At 49.3% G+C, this 27,555-nt stretch overlaps 1 protein-coding gene across 1 annotated transcript in view; it reads left to right on the top strand.

The window, feature by feature from the left end:
• PLBD2 (phospholipase B domain containing 2) overlaps window positions 1-27,510 on the top strand; it is a 30,626-nt gene extending 3,116 nt beyond the window's left edge. The window contains exons 2-12 of the mRNA XM_060028127.1: window positions 7,850-7,943; window positions 10,066-10,224; window positions 12,018-12,118; window positions 12,337-12,551; window positions 18,157-18,254; window positions 20,942-21,102; window positions 21,698-21,793; window positions 22,054-22,125; window positions 22,792-22,944; window positions 23,563-23,725; window positions 23,829-27,510. Coding sequence (XP_059884110.1) covers window positions 7,850-7,943; window positions 10,066-10,224; window positions 12,018-12,118; window positions 12,337-12,551; window positions 18,157-18,254; window positions 20,942-21,102; window positions 21,698-21,793; window positions 22,054-22,125; window positions 22,792-22,944; window positions 23,563-23,725; window positions 23,829-23,996 — 1,480 coding nt within the window. The 3' untranslated portion in view covers window positions 23,997-27,510. The remainder of the gene's footprint in view (window positions 1-7,849; window positions 7,944-10,065; window positions 10,225-12,017; window positions 12,119-12,336; window positions 12,552-18,156; window positions 18,255-20,941; window positions 21,103-21,697; window positions 21,794-22,053; window positions 22,126-22,791; window positions 22,945-23,562; window positions 23,726-23,828) is intronic.
• The last annotated feature ends 45 nt before the right edge of the window (window positions 27,511-27,555 follow it).

Below are 27,555 nucleotides of genomic sequence, written 5' to 3'. Positions count from 1 at the left end.
TCACTTCACTCTGTACGACAGTCTCTAGATCCATCCACGTCTCTACAAATGACCCAATTTCATTTCTTTTTATGGCTGAGTAATATTCCATTGTATATATGTACCACATCTTCTTTATCCAGTCATCTGTCGATGGGCATTTAGGTTGCTTCCATGACCTGGCTGTTGTAAATAGTGCTGCAGTGAACATTGGGGTGCATGTGTCTTTTTGAATGATGGTTTTCTCTGGGTATATGCCCAGTAGTGGGATTGCTGGGTCATATGGTAGTTCTATTTTTAATTTTTTAAGGAACCTCCATACTGTTCTCCATAGTGGCTGTATCAATTTACATTCCCACCAACAGTGCAAGAGGGTTCCCTTTTCTCCACACCCTCTCCAGCATTTGTTGTTTGTAGATTTTCCATGATGCCCATTCTAACTGGTGCGAGGTGATACCTCATTGTAGTTTTGATTTACATTTCTCTAATAATTAGTGATGTTGAGCAGCTTTTCATGTGCTTCTTGGCCATCTGTATGTCTTCTTTGGAGAAATGTCTGTTTAGGTCTTCTGCCCATTTTTGGATTGGGTTGTTTGTTTTTTTAATACTGAGCTGCATGAGCTGTTTTTATATTTTGGAGATTAATCCTTTGTCCGTTGATTGGTTTGCAAATATTTTCTCCCATTCTGAGGGTTGTCTTTTTGTCTTGTTTATGGTTTCCTTTGCTGTGCAAAAGCTTTGAAGTTTCATTAGGTACCGTTTGTTTATTTTTGTTTCTATTTCCATTACTCTAGGAGGTGGATCAAAAAAAGATCTTGCTGTGACTTATGTCAAAGAGTGTTCTTCCTATGTTTTCCTCTAAGAGTTTTATAGTGTCCGGTCTTACATTTAGGTCTCTAGTCCATTTTGAGTTTATTTTTGTGTATGGTGTTAGGGAGTGTTCTAATTTCATTCTTTTACATGTAGCTGTCCAGTTTTCCCAGCACCACTTATTAAAGAGACTGTCTTTTCTCCATTGTATATCTTTGCCTCCTTTGTCATAGACTAGTTGACCATAGGTCTGTGGGTTTATCTCTGGGCTTTCTATCTTGTTCCACTGATCTATATTTCTGTTTTTGTGCCAGTACCATATTGTTTTGATGACTGTAGCTTTGTAGTATAGTCTGAAGTCAGGGAGTCTGATTCCTCCAGCTCTGCTTTTTTCCCTCAAGACTGCTTTGGCTATTTGAGGTCTTTTGTGTCTCCATACAAATTTTAGGATTTTTTGTTCTAGTTCTGTAAAAAATGCCATTGGTAATTTGATAGGGATTGAATTGAATCTGTAGATTGCTTTGGGTAGTATAGTCATTTTCACAATATTCATTCTTCTAATCCAAGAACATGGTATATCTCTCCATCTGTTGGTATCATCTTTAATTTCTTTCATCAGTGTCTTATAGTTTTCTGCAAACAGGTCTTTTGTCTCCCTAGGTAGGTTTATTCCTAGGTATTTTATTCTTTTTGTTGCAATGGTAAATGGGAGTGTTTCCATAATTTCTGTTGCAGATTTTTCATCATTAGTGTATAGGAATGCAAGAGATTTCTGTGCATTAATTTTGTATCCTGCAACTTTACCAGATTTATTGATTAGCTCTAGTAGTTTTCTGGTGTATCTTTAGCATTCTCTATGTATAGTATCATGTCATCTGCAAACAGTGACAGTTTTACTTCTTCTTTTCCAATTTGTATTCCTTTTATTTCTTTTTCTTCTCTGATTGCCATGGCTAGGACTTCCAAAATTATGTTGAATAATAGTGGTGAGAGTGGACATCCTTGTCTTGTTCCTGATCTTAGAGGAAATGCTTTCAGTTTTTCACCATTGAGAATGATGTTTGCTGTGGGTTTGTCGCATATGGACTTTATTATGTTGAGGTAGGTTCCCTCTATGCCCACTTTCTGGAGAGTGTTTATCATAAATGGGTGTTGAATTTTGTCAAAAGCTTTTTCTGTACCTATTGAGATAATCATATGGTTTTTATTCTTCAATTTGTTAATACCATGTATCATATTGATTGATTTGCATATATTGAAGAATCCTTGCATTCCTGGCATAAATCCCACTTGATCATGGTGTATGATCCTTTTAATGTGTTGTTGGATTCTGTTTGCTAGTATTTTGTTGGGGATTTTTGCATCTATATTCATCGGTGTTATCTGTCTGTAATTTTCTTTTTTTTCTAGTACCTTTGTCTGGTTTTGGAATCAGGGTGATGGTGGCCTCATAGAATGAGTTTGGGAATGTTCCTTCCTCTGCAAATTTTTGGAAGAGTTTGAGAAGGATGGGTGTTAGCTCTTCTCTTCTCTCTTTAATTCTTAAAAAAAATTTTTATTGGAGTATAGCTGATTTACAATTTTGTATTAGTTTCAGGTGTACAGCAAAGTGAATCAGTTATACATAATCTACATTTTTTTTTTAGATTCTTCTCCCACGTAGCCCATTACAGAGTATTGAGTAGAGTTCCCTGTGCTATACAGCAGGTTCTTATTAGTTATCCAACTGTTTCTTTGAAAAGTCACAAAAGGTAAACTTACACCATCAAGAATGGAAAAGGAGTGATAGCCACAGATGAGGTGGTACATCCCGCATAGTAGCGGGTGTCCAGGCCACACTATACACTGAAGGGACAATGATGGTGAGGGGAGATTTGTGACCCCTTGCTCATCTCACAAGAATGGTCTGGCTTTTCCCAAACATGGCCTCTTCATTAGATCCTGGAGTCATCTCAGAGGTATTAGCTGTCCCTGACGTAAAACCACAGTGTGGCCCATACACTTTCCAGAAAAAAAAAAAAAATTGGGGGAAATAGATTCAGTGCAGCCGACTTTTAATTTTTGCCAAGCAAGTGCATTAAAAACAAACCAGAACAATATTTATTGATCTCTGCCCATTTCATCTAATAAAAGATGAGCTATTTTAGAACCAAACAAGCAGGAAGGACATGATCTCTGAATGAAGAACCGTCTAATGGGGACATTTTGCTTTAGAAACACATTCTTTCCAGTGGTTTGTTTTTTTGTTTTGTTTTGGCCAGGGACTGGGGTAGAGTCTCCCAAAGTTGTCAGCCAGCACAGCAGTGAGGGATTCCAGAAGCCATTTGCTGATGTCCAAGCCTTCCCGTTTTACAGACGGGGAAGCTGAGGCTGGGAGAGCGTGGTGATGTGGTATGAGGCAGGGTTTCAGGTTTAACATCAGAGAGATCTAGGTTCAGATCTCTGCCCGGACACTTCCTACAGGTGGCTGTCGGCAGCTGCCTCACCCCACCGGGATGAGGATGGCGCCAGCCTTGCAGGGGCCTGGAAGAACATCATTTGATTAGGGCTTAGGGCCCGAGGCAACAGAGGGATCTTCAGAGATCAGCCAGAGGGGCTCCAGCACTGAAATTCCCTCATGAATGGGAATCTCTCTCTTTCCAAGGTATTCTGGAAAGATAGGCAGACACCTACATAGCCAGGTTTTCTGAGAACTCGAGCAAAGTGCACAAACTCCATCCAAACCGAATCACCCCAATCGCCCTTTGGAATAAGGCGGTTCAGAGAGGAATGCAGAAGGCACTCTCTCCAACAAGGGCAGTGACTAATTCCATATTTACCGTACTGTGGCCTGGCTGGGGGTGGGGGTGGTCGGGGGGGAATTGTCACTCTCCACTCATCCTTTTCCTTTCTGTCCAGCTTGAAAGAGTCACACTGCTCTCTTTTAAATCTTTGTAATTATTACACAAGTGCTTAACTTTCCATGGTAAGAAAGTTTAGAAAGGTGAGGTGGAATGTGGGAGGTAAACTGCGCTCCCCACTCTTTCTTTTTATATATAACCACTGTTAGTTCTTTCTTCTAGAATTTTCTATGCATAAACAGGCCTAAACATACATACATACATACATGTGTACACGTACTGGTATGTGTGTGCGTGTAATGTTTTTGTACATGGGGTTATCCTGAGTCCACCGTTTGTCCTTCTCTAATCTTATTTTTTTTTAAAAAACTTTGTGTCTGACATCTCATCAGCACACGGCAGTCTGCCACGTGGTTCTAGAAGCCCACCGCATATATAGATAGATTACTGTATCAGGCCCCTAACATTGGATGTTTTGGGAGGGTCCTGTTGTTCTCAGCTCTAGTCAAAAATGCTGCTGTGAGCTCTATTTACAATAGCCAGGACATGGAAGCAACCGAAGTGTCCATCAACAGATGAATGGCTAAAGAAGATGTGGCACATATATACAATGGAATATTACTCAGCCATAAAAAGGAACGAAACTGAGTTATTTGTAGTGAGGTGGATGGACCTAGAGGCTGTCATACAGAGTGAAGTAAGTCAGAAAGAGAAAAACAAATACAGTATGCTAACACATATATATGGAATATTTAAAAAAAATGGTCATGAAGAACCTAGGGGCAAGATGGGAATAAAGATGCAGACTTACTAGAGAATGGACTTGAGGATACGAGGAAGGGGAAGGGTAAGCTGGGACAATGTGAGAGAGTGGCATGGACATATATACACTACCAAATGTAACATAGATAGCTGGTGGGAAGCAGCCGCATAGCCCAGGGAGATCAGCTCGGTGCTTTGTGACCACCTAGAGGGGTGGGATAGGGAGGGTGGGAGGACGGGAGATGCAAGAGGGAAGAGATATGGGGACATATTTATATGTATAACTGATTCACTTTGTTATAAAGCAGAAACTAACACACCATTGTAGAGCAATTATACTCTAATAAAGATGTTAAAAAAAAATGCTGCTGTGAACAGGGATGTTCACACACATCCGTGAGGGCTGTGTGAGCCCCGGTCCCAGGGTGAGCTCCTGGCTGCGGCCTGTCTTCAGGGCCTCAGTACTGTGGCCTTGACTGCGCCTGCTCCCTGCAGAAGGAGAGCTTTTAAGCAGTCGCTGTCTGGAAGGCCACTGGCCTCTCAGTTATAACCAGGACTTGGCATCTGAACAGCCTTTTTGGTTTTATGTAAGTTGTGTATGTTCTCCCTTGATTCCCCCGCTTTTTTTTTTTTTTTTTATCACAAGGGGAACTACATTCTGTACCCTGTTTTAAATTTCTTCCCACCACCAAGTCTACTGGATTGCTCCAAACCTCCCCTCTCAGGTTCATGATGAGACACATTTACTGAGTATAAAATGTGAGTTCTCTTCTGGCACCTGCCATGGAAACCCTCTGAAGTGGGAATCGCTTTGCCCATTTTACAGGTGAGGAAACTGAGGCCCAGAGAGCTTAAGCAATTTGCCCAAAGGTACACAGTTGATAAGAGAGAGACCTGGGGATTCAAACGATGCCTGAGGGACCCACAATCCCAGACTCTCTTTGCCCTCCACTCTCCTTGAAATTTAAGACCTTTATTCTAGTCTCTTGTGTTTTTCTGTCCATATCTGTGATTATATGTGAGTCATTAGCCGGAAGTTCATGGCTCTTAGATTTGTTTGATAAGAACTAACTCCTTCACCTTCAAGGACAAAACAATCCCCCACAAAACTCAGTTAAGGCAGAGGCTCAGAGCACATCATGCTCTGTGATGTTAGTCTCAGCTCTGTTGGGCAAGTGACTTCACCTCTCTGAGCCTCGGGTCCCACAACTGTAAATTGGGAGACTCAAACTCATGTCATAGGGTCTTTGGGAGAATTTAGAGAGAGAAGTAGACATGTGATGTGCTTAGCACTGGGGGCTATTGTTATCCACCGTAGCAGGGCCTCATTATCAGTCCCCACAGCTCCATTTTATCTTGTAGCTCAAGTTCTTTGCTTTGGAACTCTCAGAGCTCAGGCTTCCTTCTTTTACTTTCCCTCTCCTCCCCCCCAACCCTCCTTCTCCCTGCAAGCTCCTACTTAAACTCCAAAACCCGGAGCAGCTGTCACCTCTTCTGTGAAGCTTTCCTAGATTTCACTCCGTAGCAGCAGGAGCGTACCTCCTCAGGGTACTTTATTCCTTTTCTCGTCATAGCAGTTACATATATTCATTCTTGTATACCCTCGGTGTCTGGCACCCAGTAGGTGCTCAAAGAAGCTTGATTGCCGAAACTATTGGGTGTGAGTATTTTGATAGTCATTTCCTCTCCTGTGTCTTCTCTAGGGCAGAGCTGTGCCTGTCCTGGAGCTCTTTGGTGACTTTTTAGCCAAATTCCTGTGAGACAGTCCTGGCTGAGCCTGGCTCTCCGTGTTGTGTAGCCTCTTAAAGGTCTCATTAGTGTCTTCTGTTGCCCTCATTTTCTTAATAGAAATTGCCTTCCAAGTGTTTTCCTTAGTTACAGAGTCACCTGGGTGACTATTCTTTGTGTACTTGGAGCAAGGATGAAATCCAGAACCATAAAGGAAAGACTGACAGGACAAAACTGAAAACTACCATATGGCAAAAACAAAAGCAAAAATCAATTAAAATACAGGTATTTTCAATATTAGTGACAAGCCAAGGGCTAACATGTATATAGAGAATTTCACCAACCAATAAGAAAAGGCGATGGGAACTCCCTGGTGGTCTAGTGGTTAGGATTTGGTGCTTCCACAGCCGTGGCCAAGGTTCAATCCCTGGTTGGGGAACTGAGATCCCGCAAGCCACGGTGCAGCCAAAAAATAATAATAATAATAAGATGAAAAAAACCACGGTAGAGAAAAATGAGTAAAGGACATGAACCAAAGAACTATAAATGACCAATAAGAAATAGGAAAATATATGTAACTTAACTCATTAAAGGATTATAATTACGTGATTGAATTTTTCAACTGTCACCTTAGTAAGGATGAAAAAGATTGATCTTAAGCAGGGAAGTGCACAGACAGGAGTTCGTATGTTGTAGAAATGCAGTATATACCCCAGGCATCACCTGGGAGCTGGCTTTACCCCAGACCTCCTGATCAGAATCTGCTTCCTGGGAGCCAGCCTGCCTGGAGTTGAATCCTAGCTTTGCCCTTTCTTAGCTCTGTGACCTCTGGTATATCAGCTAGTACTGGGCAACAGTGCTGCATAACAAACTGCCCCCAAACTCAGTGGCTTGGAATGACAGCCGTTTATGCTCATGGATCCTTGGAGCAGTTGGGGCAGCTCTGCTTCATGCTGTAGTTCTGCAGACCTGGTCAGCAACATGTGTCTCTCATATTCTTGGGACCAGCGAGCTGGCCGGGCATGTTTCTCTCGTGGCCATAGGAGGGACACAAGTGGGAACACGGGAGGCCCTTTGAAGGCTAATCTCATAACTGAGACAAGTCACTTCTACCGCATTCCATCGGCCAGAGCAAGTCATATGACATGACTGAGCCCAAATCAAGGGGACAGGGAAGGACATTTGGCCAGTGGTGGGAGGGATGTAAAGCCACCCAGCAAAAGGCATGGACGTGGGGGGAAGAGGCTGCGATGCCATCTACCACTGCAGGTGCGTAACTCTGCTTGAACTACCTCCCCTTCTGTACGATGGAGACAGTAACGGTGCCTGCCTTGCAGGACTGTGGGATTGTCATGAGGACTAGTACATGAGTTAATAGATATGGAAGTGACTAGAACAGTGCCTGGCTCAGAAGAAACCCTCAGTAGATATTAGCTGGTATTATCCTGGGGGAGGGGCGGAGAATGAAGGTTAGTACAGCCCTGGGGGAGGCTGTTTGTCAGTATCTATTCAAATTAAAAATGCATGTGTCCTTTGACCTAGCAGTTCCTCTTTTAGGGATTTAGCCTGACACGTGCACAGAGACAGACCGACAGACATTCATGTGAATGGCAGTTCGTCACTGCGTTGTTTTCTATGGTTTAAAACTGCAGACAGGTGCATGCCGAGCTGAGGGCCCGTTTCACGCTTGCCCCCTCGCTGACCAAGTGTCCCCTCTCCTACCCCTGCAGGTGGGCCTTTCTGGAGCTGCACACGAACGGCCACTACAACGATAGCCTGCAGGCCTACGCAGCGGGCGTGGTGGAGGCCGCTGTGTCCGAGGAGGTAAGGGCCAGACGCGGGCCAGACAGGGACCCCGGGGTTTCCCCCGCCCACCAAGTGTGTTCCCCAGGGAGCTTTGGAGGGTTCTGAAATATGTGTAGAGGGGGCTCTCCCACCCCCAGCCTTCCATCTAGTTGGGGAGAAAAGGCTCACATGTATTTGTTAAAAACTTACACTGGGTACTATTTGATGCATATAAAAACTACACAACACATTCCAAGTTACGAAGCTTAGTAATAAAATGAACACCCACCCAAACTAAACCCTGGAATGTTTCTAAAACCATTGAAGCCCCCTCTCAACTCCATTCCCCTGCCTCTCCTACCCCAGAGACACCCACCACACTACATGTGGTGGCTGTCATTCCCTTTCATTCATTCATTCATTTATTTATATTGAGATAGAATTCACATGCCATAAAATTCACCATTTTATAATGTACAGTTCAGTGGCTTTTAGTATATTCATAAGGTTGCACAACCACTACCACTATCTGATTCCAGAACATTCTCATCTCCCCAGAGAGAAACCCCATACCTGTTAGCAGTCACCTCCCTTTTTCCCCACTCCACCCAGCCCCTGGCAACCGCTCATCTACTTTCTGTCTCTACTGATTTGCTTGTTCTGAACAGTTCCTATGAAGGGAATCATCCAATATGTGGTCTTCTGTGGCTGGCTTCTTTAACTTGTTTCCACGGTTCCTCCATGTTCTGGTGTATGTTAGTACGTTATTCCCTTTTATGGCCGAATAATATTGCATTGTAGGGATAGACTATTTTCTTTATCCTTTCATCAGTGGGTGGACATTTGAGTTATTTCCACTCCCTTCCTTTGGTTAAACTAGTTTTACTACATGTGATGAAGCCTTAAACAACATATTATTTTGCATTACCTGCTTTTGGGCTTTTTAAAAGTGATAATCACAGATTTCAGAAGGCAGACCGCATCAGGAGTGGGTGAGGCCGCGGTGGGCTGGCCACGCTCCCACACTGTGCGTGAAGGTGTGACACCCACGTTGGAATGTAATTTGGCGTTAACTTGTAGAGTTGAATACACACATGCCTTAGGACCCAGGGGCCCCACTCCTTAGGTGTGTACCCTAGAGGTGACCCAAGGGGTTCAAAGCAGCCCCGAGGCAAACACACTCAAACGCCACCGGTGGGTGCACGGGTAACCGGATTGCAGCAGTGTCACACAGTGCAGAATCACAGAGCAGTGAAAATGAACGAGCAGAGTGGATGGGTGTGAGATGCATGGTGGTGAGAGGGACAGAGCACGTCACAGGAGACGGTGTACAGTGTGACAGCGTTTAATAAACTCCCTCTCCTCATTCTGACATCCAGCTGCAGTTTGAGATGCCCTCCTGGGACCTCGATGTCTGGGGAGGTGTCAGACACTGGGTCAGACCGCGTGTTTTGGGTGCTGGGTGGTATTTGAGACAAGATTCCATCTCTCAAGGGCCCCGTAGCCTGATCCAGGAACACTGAGGCAAGGCCCAACGTGGTTCTCATGTGAGGAAGCCCAGACACACATGCCAGGGGCTTTGCCCACGTTACCTCTCTGAGCTTGCACACCAGCCCCCGAGGGAGGCTCTCCGTCTGTTGGGGTGACGGGGACGATGGGCTCATATGGTCTTTCACCCCCCAGCAGGCTGGCCCAGCTTGTTCATGTGACATCGGGGTGGGGAGGTGGGGAAGGCCTCTTGAGGGCTGGTGGAACTGCCACAGGATTCTCTTGCCAGGTTCACTGCTGTGTCCTCAGTGCTCAGGACAGGACATAGTAGGTGCTCAAAAAAAAAAAAAAGGTAGTTGAGTGACTGAATACATGTATAGATGGAGGTGGCGGTCCCCAGTAACAGAGGAGGCGTAATCTAGGACAGACTGTGAGTGCTGACGGCTTTCAGAGGAGGGAGGCATCCAGAGGCATTGGGCCCTGGTGGGGGTGAGAGCTGGCTGGGTGAGAGAAGCCAGCGTGAGCAGAGGTGCGGAGGTGTCCTCACCAGAGCTCCTCGACTCTTTGGAGACCTGGATAGGAGTGAGGACTCTGAGCCCGAGTGGGGGCCAGTGGGGTCCTCAGGGAAGAGCGCAGCCCTGCTGCCCCGCCCCTGTCCTCGCCCACCCTACAGCTCATCTATATGCACTGGATGAACACGGTGGTGAATTACTGCGGCCCCTTCGAGTATGAAGTCAGTTACTGCGAGAGGCTCAAGAAATTCCTGGAGGCCAACCTGGAGTGGATGCAGAAGGAGATGGAGTTGAACAATGGCTCTGCTTACTGGCACCAGGTGGGCATGGCCCCCATGCTCAGAGGGCTGGGGCAGCAGGCTGGGTCTGCTCTGGGGACCTGCTACCACTGCAGCTGCTACTGTTCCAGCTGGCCAACCTATCTGTCCCCTGCCCCTCTTAGCCAGCCCTTCCTCCCTCCCTCCCGCATCCATCCACCCATCTACCTACCCATCCTCCCATCCATCTACTCATCCATCCACAGATCCATCCAGTCTTCCCTCCCTCCCTCCCTCCATGTCCATCCTTCCCTTTCTCCCTCCCATACATCCGTCTGTCCATCCAGCCACCCACCCCTCCATCCATCTACCCGTTCATCCATCCATCTATTCATCTATCCATCCATCCATCTAGTTTTTCAGCACATTCGTCCACCCACCCACAAGTCTATCCATCTTTCACTCTCTTCTTCCCATTTATTCATCTGTCACCGACCTGCCCATCCTAGCCTAGTTGTCAGATATTCTATCCACCCGCCTTGTTGATGTACCCCATTTGGTTGCCTGTCTCTCTCTCTGTTCATCATCTACCTGTCTGTCCATCTACCCTCCCATCTACCTGCCTAGCCATCTTCCTGATGGACCAAATTCTCTGCTTCATTCCACCTCTTCCTTCTGGCCAGAGCCTAGGCAACTCTCAGTCTGTCCATCTGTTGGTCCATCCCCTCTGCTCTGTCTCTGCTGCTCGTACATCTCGCCAGGGGCTGCCCAGTTCCCCAGGGTGATGCCCACACTCCTTAATGTGGCCTCAACACCCCCCTGCACCCTCTCCCTCCCCAGCCTCATCTACTGGCCTTCTCAATCTGTGCTCCAGCCTCCCTGGCCTCCTCCCAGTTCCTTGAACAAGATGTTACCTCTTCACTCAGGGCTTTAAAGTGTGCTGTTCCTTCTGCCTGGAACACTTTTCCTTCTCCCCCTCTGTCCGGCTCACCCCCACCATTCCTCGCCTCCACGTCCCCTCCCTGCACTTCTTTGTAGCCCTCTTGTGAGGCATTCAGATTCTGTCTTCAACTGGACTTGGGCCCCATGAGGACAAGGCAAGGACCACATCTGCCTTGTCCACTGTGGTATCCCCAGTACCTAGCACAGGGGCTGGCACATAGTAGGTGCTTTATAAGTGAAGGTTTGTTGAGTATTTACAGATGAAGGAGTGAATCCATCTGGTCCCATCCATCTACTTCAGCACCTGCCTAAACATCTATCCTTCTCTTCACCTTCCTGTCCATCTAGATGATTGCCTTTCTCTCTGTCCTTCTCTCGTTTAACTCAGTAGCCACCATCCATCCATCCATCCATCTGTCCTTTTGTCTATCCATCTTACGGATGCTTGCTAAGTGCCTGGTGTATGCCCAGCACAGGCCAAGGCCCGGTGGGGGACACAGTGATATACTCCATGGTTACAGAACAATGACAGTGACAGTGGGGAGAAGTCAACCACATGACACAAGTTTGCTGAGCCAGCAGCACAGCCAGTAAAACTCAGAACAGGGAGCAGCCAGCAGTGGGCCAGGGCAGGCTGGGAGGCTTCCTGGAGGAGGTGGATTTGAGTTGGGTTCTTAAGTGGGGTAATTTGGGGTTGCTACAGGATGGAGACGTATCGTTAAATGATGGCAGGAGGGTGCTTGGCATGGAGGGGTGGGTGGTGGTTATGGGGGGGGTCAGGGTTGCCTGGAGCCTAGAGGGTGCACCTGAGCCTCCCTTGCTGAAGCCCCTCCCATTGCAGAAGGCATGAGCCTGGGGGAGAGGCCTCACCCTCCCTCTGCCCCCTGCCCCCTGCCCCCTCCCCCTCCCCCTAGGTGCGGCTGACCCTCCTGCAGCTGAAAGGCCTAGAGGACAGCTATGAAGGCAGTGTGACCTTTCCAACTGGGAAGTTCACCATCAAACCCTTGGGGTTCCTGTAAGTGCCACCCCCAGAGTGGACAGGGCAGGGGAAAGTGCCGCACACCTATAGTCAGACAGACCTGGGTTCCAGTACCAGCCCTGCCACTTCCTGGCTACATGGCCTCGGACCAGTCGCCCAACCTCCCAGTGCCTCAGCTTTCTCTTCTGTGAAATGGGTATGTAATGGCGCTCCCAGCAGGCGTGGTAACCCTCCGGCACTCTGACCCTCCTCAGCCTGTTGCAGATCTCTGGGGACCTCGAAGACTTAGAGCTGGCCCTGAATAAGACCAAGACCAAGCATGCTACGGGCTCTGGCTCCTGCTCTGCCCTCATCAAGCTGCTGCCTGGCCAGAGTGACCTCCTGGTCGCCCACAACACCTGGCACTCCTACCAGTACATGCTGCGCATCATGAAAAAGTACTGGTTCCAGTTCAGAGAAGGGCCCCAAGGTGGGTAGATGTGGGTGGGTCTGTGTGTGAGCATGTATGTGGGTACACAGTGGGCATAGTACTGGGAGGTGTGGGCCTCAGCCCCGTATACACTGGGGTCACCATAAGGCCAGTCTAAGAGTTCATGTTATTTTTAACATGTCTATTTCCTTTTAATTTTTATCTCACAAGGCATATCAGTAAGCTACTGCTGTGTAACAAATCACCCCAAACTTAAAACAACAAAGGTTTAAAACATAGCCATTTATTTTTGCTCACATGTCCATTGGTCTGCTGGGTGGCTTTGTTATTCTGGGACAAGCCTGCTGATTGTGGCTGGCCTCACTGATGCTTCTGTAGTCAGCTGGGGTGAGCTGGCTGACCTAGGATGGCCTCGTCTGCATGTCTGGGGGTTGGCTGTCATCTGGGAGGATGTGACAGCTGGGCCACATGGTCTTTCATCCTCCCACAGGCTAGCTCAGGCTTGTTCATGTGACATCTGGGCAGGCAAGTGTGGAAGGCCTCTCGAGGGCTGATTGAAACTGGCACAGCATTCTGTTGCTCAAAGCAAGTCAAGTGACCCGTGCAGATTCAAGAAGTGGGGAAATAGACCCGACCATGTGATGTAAGGAACTGCAGTCACATTGCAGATGACGTGGATACAAGCATGGGGAGAGTTACAGCCATTTTTGCAAACAGCTACACAGGAATGGATGAATACGTTCTTCCTGTCAAATGTGAAAACCTTGCCACTAAGGCCCAAGTGCCAGATAGTGTGCCCGTCATTCCTGGCCCCAGTGTTAAGTCTAGAGGTAGCCACTGCCAGATGTTTGCAGTGCCTCCTTCTTGGCCCAACTTAAAAAAGTTAATGTTGCCAGGAGGTGGCGAGAGGGTGGGGAAACGTATACCCTCATTCACTGCTAACGGGAGTGGGATCTGGCACGGCCACTTTGAAGAGGAGCCCAGCTGGCGTCTAACAGAATTTAAAATCTGTCTCGCCTGTGATCCAGCAGCCCTCTGGCTCAGATCTGTCCCTGGAGAAACATTTCTATTTCTGCAAGGGGATTGTGTACGTGGCTGGCAGCTGCATTAGTGGTTCGGAAACAACCTAATGCCCATTAATTTAAATTTAAACTTCTACATTGACATTTGTACAGAAAAGTGTGCGCATCGTAAGTGTACAGCTGGAATTTTTGCACGTTGAACACACACCTGTGTGTGTAGCATCCAGACAGAGAAACAACATTCCCAGCCCCCAGAAGCTTCCTTCCTGTCCGTTTCCAGGCACTGTCCCCAGCCCGTAGTGACTTCTCACAGCCTGGATTAGGTTCGATGGATTTGGAATGTTTTGCGAATGGAATCATGCAGCATGAGCTTGTTTGCACCTGGCTTCTTTCACTCAGTGTAACGTCTGTGAGTTTCATCCACGTTGTCCTCTGTAGCTGCAGATCTGTCGTTCCCATTGCTGTGTATCCACTATCATCTTAATATCTGAAAAACCTACATAAGTCATACATGTATGTTATAGAAAATTGGAAAATGCGGCAAAACACACATACACACAATGAAAGTCACTGGAACACCCCACATCCCACAAGAGGTCATTTCTGCAAACACTTGGTTATGTTTTTTCAGACTTTTAAAAAACGTACCTCACTTTTCCATTTGTTTTAACTTATCAATATTTTTATTATACTATTTATATGTAAATACATCCTCACTGGCACAGATTCCAGCAACAGAGATGAAGAAAGACATCTCCCTTGATCCCTTCGTCCCAAATTCCAGATCTCTCCTAAGAGGAAAGCACTGATGCCATTTTGGTTTGGATCTATCTAGATTTGGGGGGATGCATTTATATGTGTGTATATATGGACCTTTTAAAAATTAATAGACTTTATTTCTTAGAAAAATTTTACATTGACATAAATTGAGTAGACAGTACAGAGTGTTCCCATATATCCCCCTTCCCACTTTCCCCTGTTACTAGCCTCTTGCATTAGTGTGGTTCATTTGTTGCAATTGATGAACCAATATTGATACATTATTGTCAACTGAAGTCCATGGTTTACATTTGAGTTCACTCTTTGTAGAGTTTTATGGATTTTTGATGAACGCTCAATGACATGTATCCGCCATTATAGTATTTACAGAATAGTTGCACAGCCCTAAAAAGTTTGCTTTCTGGGTTTTAAAAAAAAAACATAAATGAGATCATGCTATATGGGTTGTTTGCCACTTGTTCCTCTTGCTCCACGGCTGGCCTTGGAGAGCTTTTGATATTGTCATGTTCGGTCCACCTTTTAACAGCTGGACGTTAAATTTTTTTTTTTTTTTTTGCGGTACGCGGGCCTCTCACTGTTGTGGCCTCTCCCGTTGCGGAGCACAGGCTCTGGACGCGCAGGCTCAGCGGCCATGGCTCACAGGCCCAGCCGCTCCGCAGCATGTGGGATCTTCCCGGACCGGGGCACAAACCCGTGTCCCCTGCATCGGCAGGCGGACTCCCAACCACTGCGCCACCAGGGAAGCCCTGGACGTTAAATTTTAATTAGTCCCCAGTTGAGGATGTGGGCCATTTCCAGGTCTTTGCTCTTCCTCCCTTCCTTCCTCCCTCCCTCCCTCCCTCCCTTCTTTCTTCTTAAAAAAGATTTATTTCTTTATTTGGCCACACCGTGAGGCTTGTCCAGTGAGAACAAGGAGTCCCAACCACTGGACTGCCAGGGAATTCCCAGGTCTTTGCTGTTTCAAACAGTACTACAGCAAGCAAGTGGGCCCCCAGATGTGTTTCCTGGTGGAAACGCTGGGTTAAAAGATGAGTATAATTAAAATTTTAGTTTCTAGATAGATAACAGCCAAATTGCCTCAAAAAATGGTTGGGCCAATTTACACTCCCACCGCCATTCTGTGAATATGTTGTCTTTCCCCACAGCCTTGCTAGCACTGGGTATTATCGTTCACTTCACATTTTTTTGCCATTCTGCTGGGTGATAAATGATGTCCCGGACTAAGTTTGTTCTGTTTTTTTTTTTTAATTCACTTTATTGATGGATAGCTTAAATACACATTTAGAGCATATAATTTGATGGGTTTGGACAAACATGCAGTCACGTAAACACCATTCCATAAAGATATAGAACATTTCCATCACCCTATGACCTTTGCAGTTAGCCTCCACCCCTCTCCCCAGGCAACCGCTCTTCTGATTTCTTTCCCATGAGGTTAGATTTGCCTGTTCTAGAACTTCATATAAACCTGCACTAATTTTTAAAAATTTTCTAAGGGAATTCCCTGGCGGTCCAGTGGTTAGGACTCTGCACTTCCACTGCAGGGGGCACAGGTTTGATCCCTGGTGAGGGAACTAAGATCCTGCGTACCTCACAGTGCAGCCAAAAAAAAAAAAAAAAAGGTTTTTTTTCTCGTTTTATTTATTTATTTAATTGAGGTGAAATTCACATCACACAATTAACTGTTTTAAAGTGAACAATTCAGTGGCATTTAGTACATTCACAGTGTTGTGCAACTCCCACTCAGTCTATTTCCAAAACATTTTCATCACCAAGAGAGGAAACCCTGTACCCACTGAGTAATCACTCCCTTTTCCCCCTCCTCCCAGCCCCTGGCAACCACTACTTCCTATCTCTGTAGATTTACCTGTTCTGGACATCCCATAAAAATGGAAAGATACAATGGTGGTTTTCTTACGACTAGCTTCTTTGACTCAGCATCATAATTTCAAGGCCTCTCCATGTCGTAGCGGGTGTTAGCACTTCATTCCTTTTTCCGACTGCCTAATATTTCACCGCGTGGAGATACTACAGTTTGTTTATCCATCCATCTATTGATGGATATTTGTGTTATTTCTTTTTGTATTCTAGACTAATTTTCAATAATTAAAACAAATTAATCAAGTCATACATGTTCACTGTAGGAAGTTAGAAAATAGAGCACAAGGAAGGAATAAAAATTACTTGTAACCCACCCTGCCACTAGCCCCTGAAAAACCACCATTGGTGTTGGTTGTTTTCCCTTCCAGTTTTAGCTGTTCATTGATGACTTTGCCCTTTTTACTTTTATCTATTCATCAGTTATATAGAAATAGCTCCTTTGGTCCATCCCCTCATCCCTAGTGGCCCTCATCCCCACCCCAGAACACTTTGTACCGAAAGTCCATCCCTTGACAAGTGCTGGTCTGGTTATGCAGTAACCTTGATTGTAGGCCTACTGGGTACCCACTGTTGTGCTAGAAACTACCTCCACGATCTTATAAATTAAATCTTTACAACTGCCCCGTGTGGGATGAAGGATTATTATTCCCAGTTTGCAGATAAGGAAACTGAGGCTCAGAAAGGCTAAGTAACTTGACATAAATCAAACAGTTGATAAGGGCCTGAACCAGGATTCTGCCCAGGTCTCCTCCCCACAAAGCCTGTGCTCTCATCTGATCCATCCATCTCACTTCCAGGAAATAAAATCTTGAGGAAGTGTCTGCACTCCTATGTTCATTGCAGTATTCACAATAGCTGAGATATGGAAACAACGTAAATGTCCATAGCCAGACAAATGGATAAAGAAAATGTACACGTACACACACACACACACACACACACACACACACACACAATGGAGTATTATTCAACTGGAAAAAGCAGGAAATCCTGCCATTTGCGACAACATGGGTGAACCTGGAGGCCATTATGCTAAGTGAAATAAGTCAGAGAAAGACAAATACTGTATGATCTCACTTTCATGTAGAATCTAAAAAAGTTGAACTCGAGGGAATTCCCTGGCGGTCTGGTGGTTAGGACTCTGTGCTTTCACTGCTGCGGGCCCAGGTTCAGTTCCTGGTTGGAGAATTAAGATCCCGCAAGCTGCGTGGTACGGCCAAAAAAAAAAAAAAAAAAAAAACAGTTGAACTGTTATAAGCAGAGAGTAGAATGGTGGTTGCAGGCGGCTGGGGGGAGGGGGAAATGGGGAGATGCTGGTCAGAGAGTACCATCTCCCAGTCAGAAGACAAGTGAATTCTGGAGCACAGCATGGTGACTGTAGTTAACAGCACTGTATTGTATACTTGAAACTTGCCAAGAGAGTTGAACTTCAGTGTTTTCACCACACACACAGCAGAGGTAACTATGTGAAGTGATGGCTGTGTAAATTAGCTTGACTGTGGCCATCCTTTCACCGTGTCTACACCTATCCAGACATCACAGTGTGCACCTTAAACACAGACAATTTTTATTTGTCAGTTATACCTCAGTAAAGCAGGGGATAAACCCTCATCCCACCCCCAAAAAAAACAAAGTCCGTGCTCTCAGACTTCCTGGGTATTTGCTCTGTGAATTAGCTTTTTCACAATAGGTTTTTGCAATTAAAAAAAAAAAAAGCCAAAAAAAGGTACAGTAATCAAGACAATTATATATATATGTATGTATGTGTATATATTGCTACTAGCTTTTACACAAATGGCCTGGTTTGCTGATTCTCAGAAAGAATGGAGTAGGGGCTTTCTCTGAAGCCTGCTGTTCCACCTGGAGACTCCCAAGTCTTGCTGGGAGGGGGAGTGGGGTTCTCCGTATGTGCTTGTCTGACCAGGCCCCCCCCGCCCCCGGGCTCACTCTCCCGCCTGCAGAGCAATCTACCCGGGCTCCCGGCAACAGGGTGATCTTCTCATCCTACCCTGGTACCATTTTCTCCTGTGATGACTTCTACATCCTGGGCAGCGGGCTGGTGAGTCATCCTCTGGTGTCACTTTTCTCCCCGGGGCAGCTTTGCACCCAGCAGCTTAGGCACAGCAGGGGGACGCAGACTCCCCCATTCCCGCATCACCACCACCCCAGGGCCGAGGCCAGGAAGCGCTTGTAAAATGTCGCTCCCCAGGTCACGGCCGGGCCTCCAGACCCTGCAGCTGGCCTGGGACTCTGTATTGTCCTGCAGCTCCTCAGAAATCCCTGGTTTGGGCCCTTTTGAAATATCCGTGGCCCCAGTGACCTCATTTTGTGTTTATGTATTTAGGACGAGCCATCTCTCTCCCTACCATGACTCTGCTCTTTCTGCCTTCCCTTTTGCTTTCCACAAAACCCCCTCTAAACCTGGCTGGGTTTTCTGAATAAATGTTGTTTACAATGTGTTGTTTTTATCGGTTTTCCTGGCTGGGCTCCACACTCATTTAGAAATCTGTTCCTGGCACCCCTCTAGACACAGCAAGCCCTGTAGTCGCCAGGGTAACACTGCAGAGGAGAAAAAACATCACTTAAAAAAAAAAATCCTAGATGCAGAAGACGCCAACTCTGGGGAGGGGAGAGGAAGGGGCTCTTTTTCTTCTATTACTTTGTGAGAGGAGCGTGGGATTTAGTTCCCTTAAATGTGGGAAGAAGCATGAAAGGGGCCAGGCAGTGGGTGAGGGGACCCCCTTGCTGCGGTCTGGGGTGGGGAAAGCAGGAGTGAAGCCTGGGGAAGGACAGTTGAAATAGTTTCATCCAGTTACAAAAAGTGTCCGGGAAGGAAATTTACCTTCCATCTGGGTTCTTAACTATTTTTACGCCACAGACTCCTTTGGCGGGCTGGGGAGCCGTGAACCCCTTCTCAGAATAATGCTTTTAAATGCACAAGCCAACATATATGGGATTATAAAGGAAACCAAGTGTATCGACATGCATTTATCAAAATATTATATAAGTAAACTTTTAATGTAATATACAAGTATACCTCGTTTTATTGAACTTTGCAAATATTGCAGATTTTACAAATTGAAGGTTTGTAACAACCCTGCATCAGGCAAGTCTGTCAGCACCATTTTTCTAACGAAATTTGCTCATTTTGTGTCTCTGTGTCACATGCTGGTAATTCTCACAATATTTTAAGGTTTTCATTATTATATTCATCATGGTCATCTGTGATCAGTGATCTTTGATGTGACTATTGTAATTGATTTCTTGTTTTGTATTTTTTTTTTCTATTTTTAAATTGAGGTATGTACATTGGGTTTTAAGACATAATACTATTGCACACTTAATAGACTATAGTATAGTGGAATCATAACTCTTATATGCACTGGGAAATCAGAAAATCCACGTGACTTGCTTTCTCGTGGTATTCGCTTCATTGCAGCGGTCCGGAACAGAACCCGCGACCTCTCTCGGGTCCGCCTGTATGTGCTGCTTTACTAGCACGTGAAATAAGAAACTCCAGGAACTTCCCTGGTGGTCCAGTGGTTACGATTCCGTGCTCCCAGTGGAGGGGGCACAGGTTCGATCCCTGGTCGGGGAACTAAGATCCCTCATGCCACAAGGTGTGGCCAAAAACAGAAAGAAACTCCAGTCGCAGGTGGGCCACCTGCCGTAATTTACAAATAGTGAGGAGCATAAACGATATCTTGAGATGTGTGCAATCCTGTCCTGTGGTGGGAAAACATCTGTGATTTCTGTTGGTGACGATCTCAGTTACCGCTAATAACACTGTCATGTGTCACCTCATTAGCAGTGGAAGGAGATGCTGCATTTCGGTTTGACATTAGTGGAAATAAAGATGTAATGTTTCCCCACCCAAGTCTGCAGACTCCCCGAGCACTGCCCCAGGTTGAGAACAACCCCTGGCGCAGAGAGAGGAAACTGCCCTCCAGGGTTTCTGAGGCCATGCGGGTCTGAATCCTGGCGATGACGTGGGACACTAGAGGGATGAGGAGGGTACAAGTGTGGAGGGAGTAGAGAAGCTCTTCCTACCTGGGCATCGCTATTGAGAGGCTTGCTTTGCACATTCCTCTTTGAAACATCATATTTATGGCTACTGCTGTCTCTTAGTTGTTTTCCAGCTTCGTATAAAAAAGGAAGAAGCATGCTAATATCCTGCTGTAGGGGAGCAAGCCCCGATTTAAGAGTTGGAAGTCTGAGGGTCAAATCTTGGCCCATCCACGTAGCGGCCATGACCTTTTGGCAAGTCTTTTAGCTTCTCCAGGCCTCAAGTTTACCTTTCAAGAAGAAGGGGGCTTAATAGCAGTGCTGTGTTTTCCCCCGGAGGGCTGTAAGAGTTGATGGAGATTGTCCATCAGGCTACCAACCCCAAGCCTCCCAGCTTTCCCTGCGGAACTGCAGGGAAGGGGTAGAGATGGGATGCTATCTCTCTGGGGAAAGAGTTGACCCACTTGGTAGGGGGAGTGGGTCCCGTAGGAGCAACACCCTGGGCTCTCTTAGGGGCTGTTTCCCAGGGCAAAGGTGGATGCACGATCTTGATCACGAACCCCCTCAATGCTCATCCAAAGAACTAGTGAGGAACACGCACCTAAGCCAGGACATGAAGTTTTAAAAAACGAGTCAACAGATTTGAACCACGATTGATGCAGCGCTGCCACTTGGTGACACCATGCCCCGGTTGTGAGTGAGGGGGCCCTTTCGTGCAGCGCCCCCTCGGCTCTCCCACAGGTGACCCTGGAGACCACCATCGGCAACCGGAACTCGGCCCTGTGGAAGTACGTGCAACCCGAGGGCTGTGTGCTGGAGTGGATGCGAAATGTTGTGGCCAATCGCCTGGCCTTGGATGGGGACTCCTGGGCCGATATCTTCAAGAGGTTCAATAGTGGCACGTGAGTGGGCTTCTGGAACTGTGGCCGTCCCACCCAACCTCCCCGCTAATGCTCAGACCCTGGGAGACCTGATGTGGCACGAGGGCCACGCACCCCACACCCTCTGCTGAGTCCTTTCCTTGTTTTATACGTGGGGAAACAGGCACGGGGAAGGAAAGGATTTGCCCCCCTCTTGCAGGCTTCTCCACCCAGGGAAAGGCTCCCAGAGGAAGGACAGGAAGACACTTGGAACTTGAGAGCTCTGGGGACAGTGGAGAGGGCCGTCTGAGGAGATGGACATGGGTGGATGGGGGCCCCATCAGCCAGAGACGCGGGAACTGGATAGGGCAGGGTCTTAGAACATTGCGCAGAATTGACCTTGGTTCCAGTAAGCACTAGGGAGCCATAGACTCCTCTGGAGCAGGTGAGCAGCATGATGAGAGAAAAGCCTGAGGACACCTGGTCGAGCTAAAGTGTCCGGGTGACAGTCGGCTGGCCGGACGTGCCCAGACCACCCCGGCCCCATGACTCCTGACTGTGTGTGGCCCTGGGGGCAGGGGGAGGCCGGGGCAGTGACCCCAGGGTCTGTTCAGCCCTCCTTCCTTGGGCATGGCAGGTACAACAACCAGTGGATGATCGTGGACTACAAGGCATTTGTCCCCGGCGGGCCCAGCCCTGGGAGAAGGGTGCTTACCATCCTGGAGCAGATCCCGTGAGTACCCGGAAAGGGGCAGGGCGTTCCAGCAGGGGGAACTGCCAAGGCAGAGGCCTGGAGGCAGCTGAATCATGTGTGGGAGGGGAAACCTCAGGAAGGCAGTACTGGAGGAGAAGGCAGCCCCTGATTGCTAGAGATTGGGAACATAATCTAGCTCCAGGCAATGGGGAGCCAGCGAGGGTCCTTGAGCAGGGCAGCACCCACAGGAGCCCCCTTTCTCACCACCACTCCTGCCTCCTGTCCCTTCCCGGTTGCAGGGGCATGGTGGTGGTGGCTGACAGGACCTCGGAACTCTACCAGAAGACCTACTGGGCCAGCTACAATATCCCGTATGTCCCCCCTTCCTGGTATTCCCCACCCTTTGCTCAGCTCTCCGTGCTGGGGGGGGGTGCTTCCCAGGAGATTCTTTAACTCCACAAAGAAACCCACCCTTCCCCCTTTTTCTCCAGGAAAGCCCTGACGGTTTTAGGGTACAGTTGGGAGGTCGGCATCCGTTCAGCCTCCCAGTCCGCACCCACCCACCGCAGGGTGGTAGGGGGCGGCCTGGCTCAGGTGCCGACCCCTGCCGTGGCTCTCCAGCTGGCGCTGCTTTAACTGGGCTGCACAGCCAGCACCTCTTGACCCTCACTGTGCTTTACCTGGGTCATCCCCTTTGATCCGTATAGCCACCGTGCGTGGTAGCCACTGCTCCTATTCCCATTTCACAGATGATGAAACTGAGGCCTTGAGAAAGTACCTGACTCGCCCAAGGTTCCATAGGTGGCCAACAGTGAAGTCAGGATTTGAACCCATGCCTCTTGGACCCCAGAGCCCTAGCTTGGCCACCCCACCAAGCCACCCCACAGCACAAACAAAAGACATGATTATTGCTATCCCGACTGTTGTGGTTGTTGGTGTTAATGTCGTGGCACGACCGCCCCCTTCCCCTCCCTGGCCACGGTCACGGCCAGGTGAAGTCAGTGGAGGTCGTGAGTGACCATCCTCGTTCCCAGCAGGTCCTTTGAGTCTGTGTTCAATGCCAGTGGGCTTCCGGCCCTGGTGGCCCACTTTGGGGACTGGTTCTCCTACGACGGGAGCCCCCGGGCCCAGATCTTCCGGCGGAACCAGTCCCTGGTACACGACCTGAATTCCATGATCCGGCTTATGAGGTACATGGGGGACCATGAGCCCAGAGTCACGTGGTGGGGCTTTGTCGTAACTCATTTCAAGTTCCCGACAAGCCCGGGGGGGCGGCAGGGGTGGGGTGCAACTGTGTAGCAGCCAAGACGGCAGAACCGGGGCAGCGCTCAGCTGAGCCCTGCTGCTGCCCTCATGTCGTGGGTGAGGATGACGGACAGCCGTGGAGTGACCGCCCTGTGCCGGGCTCCGCGCTTGGGACTGGGAAACGGGCACAGAACGTGTCCCCACTGTCCTTGGGGAGCACCCTGTCCTTTGGGGGTTGCAGAAATCCCTCCCGTACTCACACTGATGTGGACGTGTAACGAGAACCGTCTGAGCTCCAGGAAATGCTATGAAGGGACAAAACGGGGCCTCTAGCCTGGCCCGGGATGGGGGCCCAGAGGGATTCCCGGAGGGAGGGATGGCAGAGCCGAGGCTGAGTGATACCTGTGGAGTGACCAGCTGAAGGGGGAGGTGGTGGCTGAAGCCCAGGCGGCGGGAGGGAGCTGGGCACACTGAAAGCAGGCGGCTGGGTTAGGGGCTGCCGCTAGCAGTCTGGCCTCCCCCGCTCCCCACACGACTGAGGTTTCCTCTCTTTCCACATCCAGGTACAACGACTTCCTGCATGACCCCCTGTCATTGTGCAAAGTTTGCAACCCCAAGCCCAACGGGGAGAATGCCGTCTCGGCCCGCTCTGACCTCAACCCAGCCAATGGCTCCTACCCCTTCCAGGCCCTGCACCAGCGCTCGCATGGGGGCATCGACGTGAAGGTGCCGGGCCTGGGGCTGTGGATGGGGTCCAAGTTGGGGCAGGGAGCAGCAGAGACTCCCAGGTTGGGACAACTCAACGACCTGCCCTCCCCTCTACCCCCAGGTGACCAGCACGGCACTGGCCAAGGCCTTGCGTCTCCTGGCGGTCAGCGGCCCCACGTGGGACCAGCTGCCCCCGTTCCAGTGGAGCAGCTCGCCCTTCAGCAGCCTGCTGCACATGGGCCAGCCCGACCTCTGGAAGTTCTCACCCATCGAGGTCTGGTGGGACTGAGGCTCCATCTCTACTCTGCTGACCCCAGCAGGGCCACCCGACTGGCTGCCACCCTGCCCTCCTGCCTGGCCCCCCGCCCCGGTCCCCCGTGTGAGCGTTGCCACTGTGCCCAGGTTGGGGACCTGGGTCGGCCAGGTTCACTCTCGTCTGGGTGGCCTCCTGGGTGGGGAACGGAACCCGATGGGACCCAGGACTGACTCTGTCCCCCTAAGTGGGTGATGCCATCCCCGTCTCCCTCTGCCTCTCTGCGTCTCTCTCTCTCCCCCTGCTTTTCACTCTTTTCCAGCCTTGGGCCCCCTCCTCATGCCGCCCCTTCCTGAGGGCGGGAGCCGGATCCTGGGACCAGGTTCCGGGGCCCCTAGTGGGGCCGGCAGGAGAGGCCTGTTCCAGTGCCTGCTTCCCAGTGCTGTTTCTAACGGCGGCTCTGGAGCTCCAGCCCCCGAGACCCGGGCGTTGCCTCTGGTTGGCATCTCTCCTCCCAGCTCCCGACCCCAGCCCCACTCTGCTCCGTCTGGGAAGTAGCTCCCCTGTTTCTCCTCCTGGACAGCCCCCTTGAGGACAGGAACTTGAAACCAAACAAGAACCAAAGTTTCTGGCCACTTGTGGGTGGAAGGGCCTGAGTGTCCTTCTCTCTCTGGGGGCAGGCAGGAGCGTCAGCCCCCTGCTCCAGCCTCGGCCCGTGCCCCCTCAAACCCAGGCCTGCCCCTGGCCTCAGGGCATTGCCCACAGGTCCCCTGCTACAGGAACCGAATTGCAGGCTGCGCTGCCATTAAAAAGAGAGGCCATGGCCCCCGTGCTGTGCTTCTTGGGGCAGTGGGGCAGGCTGGGTTGGCGCCCTCTCTCTTCTCAGGTTTGGGTTCTGACCATTCACCTATGCATCCTCCTGTCCATCCTTCTGTCTGTCCATCTATACCTTCATTCACCTGCCAACCCACCCACCCCTTGTCCATCTGCAGTCATCCATCCATCTATCCTTCCATTTTCCAATCTTCCATCCGTCCATCCGTCATCCAGATACTGACCCATCTACCCATTCATCCATCCATCCATATCTATCCCACCATCCGTCTATCCATGTGTTTATTGAACACCTACTTTGTTCTGGGTCCTGTTCTAGGGCTCTCTTAACCACCAAGACCTTCCCAAATCCTACTGGTGGGGCGGGGACAGATCAACACAACACAGAGTCCCTCCCCACCTGATCTTACCCAAAGCCTACAGTGGAGACTCGCACAATGCGATGTGCTTCGGGAGAGGAAAGCACACAACCCGGGAGTCCGAGGCCTGGGTTCGAATCCTGTCTCCACCTCCTACTAGTTATGGGACTTAATCTCTCTGAGCCTCGGTTACCTCATCTGTAAAATAGATATAACCACGTGAGCAGCATTTTCCCACGCGTGTGTGTGCACGTTTGGTGGGAGGAGGGTGAGGATTTGCTGCGAAGGTGGCTGTGACGTAGCCCACACGGGGCCTCACACACGCAACGTTCATTCATTAGCGAGAATTTATAGAATGCTTAGAACATTCCAGGCACTGTTATAAGGTCCTGGAGATACCTCACAACAACAGGTATCCCCCCCCCAAAAAAAAATCCCTGCTCTTGTGACATTTACATTGGGGAGGTAGATAGTGAAAATAGACATACAGTGTGTAAGATGCTGGTAAGTGCTCTGGAGAAAGTAAAGCGCAGTTGAGGGCCGGGGATGGGTTTGCTATTTCTTTTTTTTTTTTTTGGCCTCGCTGTGTGGCTTGTGGGATCTTCGTTCCCTGACCAGGGATCTAACCTGTGCCCCCTGCAGTGGAAGCACGGAGCCCTAACCACCGGACCGCCAGGGAAGTTTGCTGTTTCTCACCATAGCTTTACAATTCTTGTTATCTGGGAATTGACAACTTGTGGTTCTAAAAAGTAACTTTTCTGCCGGTACATTTCCCAGCTCCCTTAAGAGTGTTGTCTTTCCCAGGTCTCTTGAGCTCACAACAGCCCTGTTAGGCGGGGTAGGCCGGGATGTTCACATGTGGTTAAAAGGTGAGGATGCAGACTTGGAGAAGGGAAGTGACGTGCCTGAAATCTCAAGTCTTGGGCCCTTCGGAACTAGGACGGGGGCCCAGGTCTGCAGACTCTCCCACGGGACACAGCTCTCCCTCCCCACCTCCTTGTGATGGCGCAGGCCCCAGCAGGACAAAGGTCACCACCCCCCACCACCGTGCGCCGGCCACTGGATCTCCCCAGCCACTCCTGAGGCTGAGGCTTTTATGAGGCCCACTTGGCAGATACAGTCAGTGGCTCAGGCTGGCGGAACTCAAACAGGGCCACTCTCTAGGAAGGGGCAACTCTTGTCTATTCCCTAGAACGACTCTGGTCCCTCTTGCGGCTTTTCAGGAGTTAAGGGTAGGCGTGAAGCTAAGGTGACTGAACAGAGGATGCGGGGCCATGCAGATGGCCCCCCCTTGAGCTTCAGCTGATCCAGTAAAGGCAGAACCCACCTTTGCAGGGGCAGCCTGAAAGGCAGTTTCCCTCAGCACCGTTGCCCTGGGGGTTTCCCACAATCCTCAGCTTCAAGATGGCAGCCGCAGGCTCATCTGTGACTTCTGCCCTCCCCTGCAGGACAAGGGTCTGGCCAGCTGGTCGACCCTGGCCCACAGCGGCTCCTCCTTTAGTGGGCAGAGATGTCTGCCTCCCTTCTTTGGGGGTTTTGTACCTGATTCAGGCGGGACAGTGGAAGCTGGAGGCTCCTGGGGCTGATGATTTCCCATCCCTGCCTGCCCTTTCCTGCTGTCCTCTCTCCTGGGTTTTTAAAGTACATGTGCTGTCCCTCCTGGCTGGAAATCGGCAGGTAGGCCTGTCGCTGGGATGGGTTTTCCCTGAAATTTCACAGCACCTGCTCTTTGTCAAGGCGGGTGGAGGACTGCAAGCCCATGTGGGTCTGTGTGGTATCCCAAAGGGTTAGGTTGGTTCTCAAACTTCACTTTGAACTTGGGGATCCACTAGTGTCCCAGAGGCTGCTATAGGTAGTACAGGGGTGTTCCTGAGTGGCTATGCGGGACTCCCTTCAGGACCTCCAGGCAGCCCCGGCAGTTCCTCTTCCGTCCGTTTATAGGCTGGCTTCAGTAATGTGCTGTCCTTGGAAGAGAGAGTTTGTGTTTGAGAGGGTTTGCTTGACGTTGACCAGACATGGGTGTTCAGTGTCAGTTTACAAACCCCCACAAATGGGGGGCTCACTACTCCGCTCCCAGTGGTTCTGTGATAAAATCATTCTGTTATCAGGAAGGACTTCTGAACAGAATGAGGTTGGACTCTTCTGCCTCCACTGGAGGCCCGCATCCCATCCCAAACCCCTCGTGTTCAGCACAGCTCCCCCTCACCTGCTCCCTGCCATGCAGGGATGCCCCCTCCCGGCACACAAGCCCAGCGGGAGTTGGGATCCTGGCCTCCACGTGGGAGCCCGGGGTTCCCAGGGGTGGGGGTGGGGTGGAGGATGTAATGGTGCTCAGTGTTGAGAGCTGGGGGTGACAGCAGGCACAGTGGGGTGGGAGGGAGGGAGGGAGGAAGACAGCCCAT

This window comes from Delphinus delphis, chromosome 13 (genome assembly GCF_949987515.2).
Source record: "Delphinus delphis chromosome 13, mDelDel1.2, whole genome shotgun sequence".
Classification (NCBI taxonomy): Eukaryota; Metazoa; Chordata; class Mammalia; order Artiodactyla; family Delphinidae; genus Delphinus; species Delphinus delphis.
The sequence above is the reverse complement of the archived record's forward strand: the minus strand, read 5'-3'. Positions and strand labels throughout refer to the sequence as shown.